Source organism: Helobdella robusta, assembly GCF_000326865.2.
Source record: "Helobdella robusta unplaced genomic scaffold HELROscaffold_88, whole genome shotgun sequence".
In the NCBI taxonomy this organism is placed as follows: domain Eukaryota; kingdom Metazoa; phylum Annelida; class Clitellata; order Rhynchobdellida; family Glossiphoniidae; genus Helobdella; species Helobdella robusta.
Window position 1 is genome coordinate 351,111 of NW_008705503.1, and position 3,938 is coordinate 355,048.

The 3,938-nt window shown below is 35.6% G+C and overlaps 1 protein-coding gene across 1 annotated transcript; it reads left to right on the forward strand.

Moving 5' to 3' along the window:
* Nucleotides 1-366: 366 nt before the first annotated feature.
* On the forward strand, nucleotides 367-3,936 carry HELRODRAFT_90742 (hypothetical protein; the record flags this gene model as incomplete). Its single annotated transcript, XM_009032774.1, has 6 exons — nucleotides 367-502; nucleotides 1,002-1,077; nucleotides 1,929-2,041; nucleotides 2,325-2,403; nucleotides 2,773-2,860; nucleotides 3,901-3,936. Coding segments are annotated over 6 exons (528 nt in total), but the record flags the coding sequence as incomplete, so codon positions are not given.
* Between the last annotated feature and the right edge of the window lie 2 nt (nucleotides 3,937-3,938).

Sequence of the window (3,938 nt, forward strand, 5' to 3'; positions counted from 1 at the left end):
GTTCTTATCTTGCTAACGCAATTAACATCAGCTAGAGCAGCAGACAAAAATCCTACCAATAAAAATAAATTTTCATTGAATTGAAAGCCTATATATTGGAAATAATATTAAAAATCAGTAATAATAATATTATATTATAATAATTAGTAATAATAATTATTATTATAATAATTATTATTATTTTTGTTATTAATTATGCCATATTTATTTTTCCGTTTGGAAATTTGTTAAAGTTGGAGACAAAAAATGAAAAAGGCAATAAAGCAGAAAGAGAAAGAGAAAGAGAGAGAGAGAGAGAAGAGAAGAGAGAAAAAAGAGAGAAAGATAATAATAATAATAATTATTAATATTATAATTATAATTATAATGATTCCACAGCCAGAGAATTTGTTATATTACAGTCCGGCGGAGGATTCGAAAATTATGATCAGTGATTTCGGACTGTCGAAGACTGCAGAATCTGGTATCATGGCGACAGCCTGTGGCACTCCTGGATACGTCGGTCAGTGAGTGAGTGAATGAGTAAATGAGTGAGTAAATGAGTGAGTAAATGAGTGAGTGAGTGAGTGAGTAAATGAGTGAGAGGGTGAGTGAGTGAATAAGTAAGTAAGTGAGTGAGTGAGTGAGTGAGTGAGTGAGTGGGTGAGTGAGTGAGTGAGTGAGTGAGTGAGTGAGTGAGTGAGTGAGTGAAAAGAGGAAATTAATGGATAAAATGAGTTAGTGAATGGATAGATGAATGGTGAATGGATGAATGGAAGTATGGATGTATTGATTGAATGAATGAATGAATGAAAGAATGAATGAACGAATGAACAAATGAGTGGATGAATAATTGAGAGAAAGAACAAATGAATGAATAAAGGACGAAATATACAAGCCGAACTGTAAGAGACTGAATTAAACGTAACCATCATCATCATCACCATTACTATCATCATCCCCGTCATCATCCCCATTACTATCATCATCACCATCATCACCACCGTCATCATCATCATCAGCACCGGAAGTACTAGCTCAGCAGCCGTACGACAAAGAAGTCGATGTTTGGTCCATAGGGGTCATCTCGTATATACTGTTAGTGACGTCATCATCATCATCATTATCATTATTATTATTATTTTATTATTATTGTTATTATTATTTAGCATCATTTGACGTTGCCATTATCCTCATCTTTACTACTACTACCACCGCCACCACTACCACCGCCACCACTACCACCGCCACCACTACCACCGCCACCACTACCACCGCCACCACTACCACCGCTATCATCGTCGTCGTCATAATTATTTTCTCACCTAAAGCAATGAGAACAATTAATATGATTCAAAGTAGGTGCAATATGGCGATGATGTTGCCGATGATGATGATGATGATTAGGTCTTCGATGATGATGATGATGGTGGTGGTGGTGGTGGTGATGATGGTGGTGATGATGATGGTGGTGGGGGAAATTTTGATGATGATGACGACGATGATGTTGAAGTGTCCAAGCAGTAATTTCTCACTCTACAAACACAACACGCCATCCAATAAATCAGAGAGATCTGGGCTGATGATGATGATGAAGGTGGTGGGGGTGGTGATGATGCTGCCTCTTGTGATGATGATGATGATGGTGATGATATCGCTTATGTTGTTGTTGATGATGGTGATGATGTTGTTGTTTTTGTTTTTATTTATCGAATTCAAATTAGTTTTATTCAGTATTATGATGATGACAACGAACAATAACTAACTGTCACCACCATCATCATTACTGTTATTATCATCATCATCAACGTCATCGTTATCATCATCTTCTTCTTTACCGTCATCATCAGCATCGTCATCATCATCTTCATCATCATCCTCTTCTTCTTCTTCATCATCATCATCTTCATCATTATTCTCATCATCATCATCATCATCATCATCATCAGATTATGTGGCTATCCGCCATTCTATGATGAAAATGACTCGGAACTGTTCCGGCAGATCCTGAAGGCGGAGTACGAGTTCGATTCTCCATATTGGGACGAAATTTCAGAATCCGGTTAGTTTTATTTTAGTTTTTTTTTATTCGAATTATTTATTTGTAAAAATTATTATGAATAATTATGATTAACATTAATTATGGGCGATTACAATTTAATTATCTTGTTCGTAGTCATTCGTTCTTCTCCCACGTTTGTTTCTTCATTCATTCATTTATACATTCATTCATTCCTTTATTCATTCCTTCCTTCATTCCTTCCTTCATTCCTTTATTCATTCATTCATTCCTTCCTTCATTCCTTAATTCCTTCATTCATTCATTCATTCATTCACTCACTCAGCAAAAGATTTCATAAGCAACTTAATGTGCAAGGACGTATCGAAAAGATTTACATGCAAAACAGCCCTAGGACACACCTGGTATGTTTGTCTCATTGTTTGTTTGTTTGTTTGTATGTTTGTTTGTATGTTTGCAGGTTTGTTTGTTTGTTTGTTTGTTCACATGTTCGTTTGCATGTTTGATTATTTGCTCCTTTGTTTGTCTGTTTGTTTGTGTATGTATATGTATGTATATATGTTTGTTTGTTTGTTTGAATACGTATGCGTATATGCATGTATGGATGTTTGTTTGTTTGTATGTACGTATATATGTATGATATATATATATATATATATATATATATATATATATATATATATATATACAGCTATACACACACACACACGTACACACGCACACACGCACACACACGCACACTCACGCATACACACACGCACACACACACAAAGGATTAGTGGGAACACTGCATGGCACAAAGACATACACGCCTCCGTCAGCGCTCAGATGAAGAAGAATTTTGCGAAGTCAAAATGGAAGGTTATGATAATGATGATGATGATGGTGGTAGTGATGGTGATTATCGCCATCAGTGATGGTAGTGATGGTGATTATCACCATCGTGATGATGGTGTTTATAATAAATAGCTGGTGGGCGAGTCTCAGCTCAGTCGGTAGGAGTGCCGTGTTTTGCGATGTAATTGCGTGATGGCAGGGTTCGAATACTGCCTGCTCGACCGAAAATGAATGACTCTTAGACGCCACTTAAGTATGACACCTATACACACACGTACACACACACGCACACACACATGCACACACACATGCACGCACACACACTTCGCTTTGTTTGTTTTTGGGGAAATTCTTTCTGTTTCTGTAAACTCGCTCGCTCAACGTTAAATAACTCGATGTTGTTAGTGTACATAAAATTAATAATAGATGACTTTAATTGACGACTTACATGTGTTGAGTATTAGTTAGTGTTTAAAATGTTTCAATGTTTAAGAATGGAAATCGAACGAGAAACGACTCACCCATTATTGTTAATGATATTTTATTAAATATATTTTAACGAAGTCAAATAACAAAAATGAACGCGTGTTAAAGAGATAACTCCTGACTGAGATAACACACGCTCTGTTCTTGTCTGTTATATACCAGGAGACCTTGCTACCTAGAGCTTAACTAGTTGTCTAACTCCTTCCAACCAGTCAATCCTCATTCATATTATCAAAATATTACATGCTCTGATTAATTATACATTATATTATTTTGTACTAAGCTGCTTTATGCCTGTAACTCTGCTGCCTCGTTGTAAACTACTTTAATAACTTTACCATCATTACAATTACATACCTACTTTAACACATATCTACACCACATACAATCTTGTATTTACTTGTAACTCATAACTTAAATTATTATCTACGTAATACTAGTATGAACGACGTGTCGTGTGGTGGGGTGTGCACGTACATCGTGTGATGTGAATAACAATAATAATAACAACAATAATAACAACAATAATAATAACAATAATAATAATAACAATAATAATAATAACTCACTGACCACAGCAAGCCTACAATGCAACTGCAGTTATCAGACAGATGAG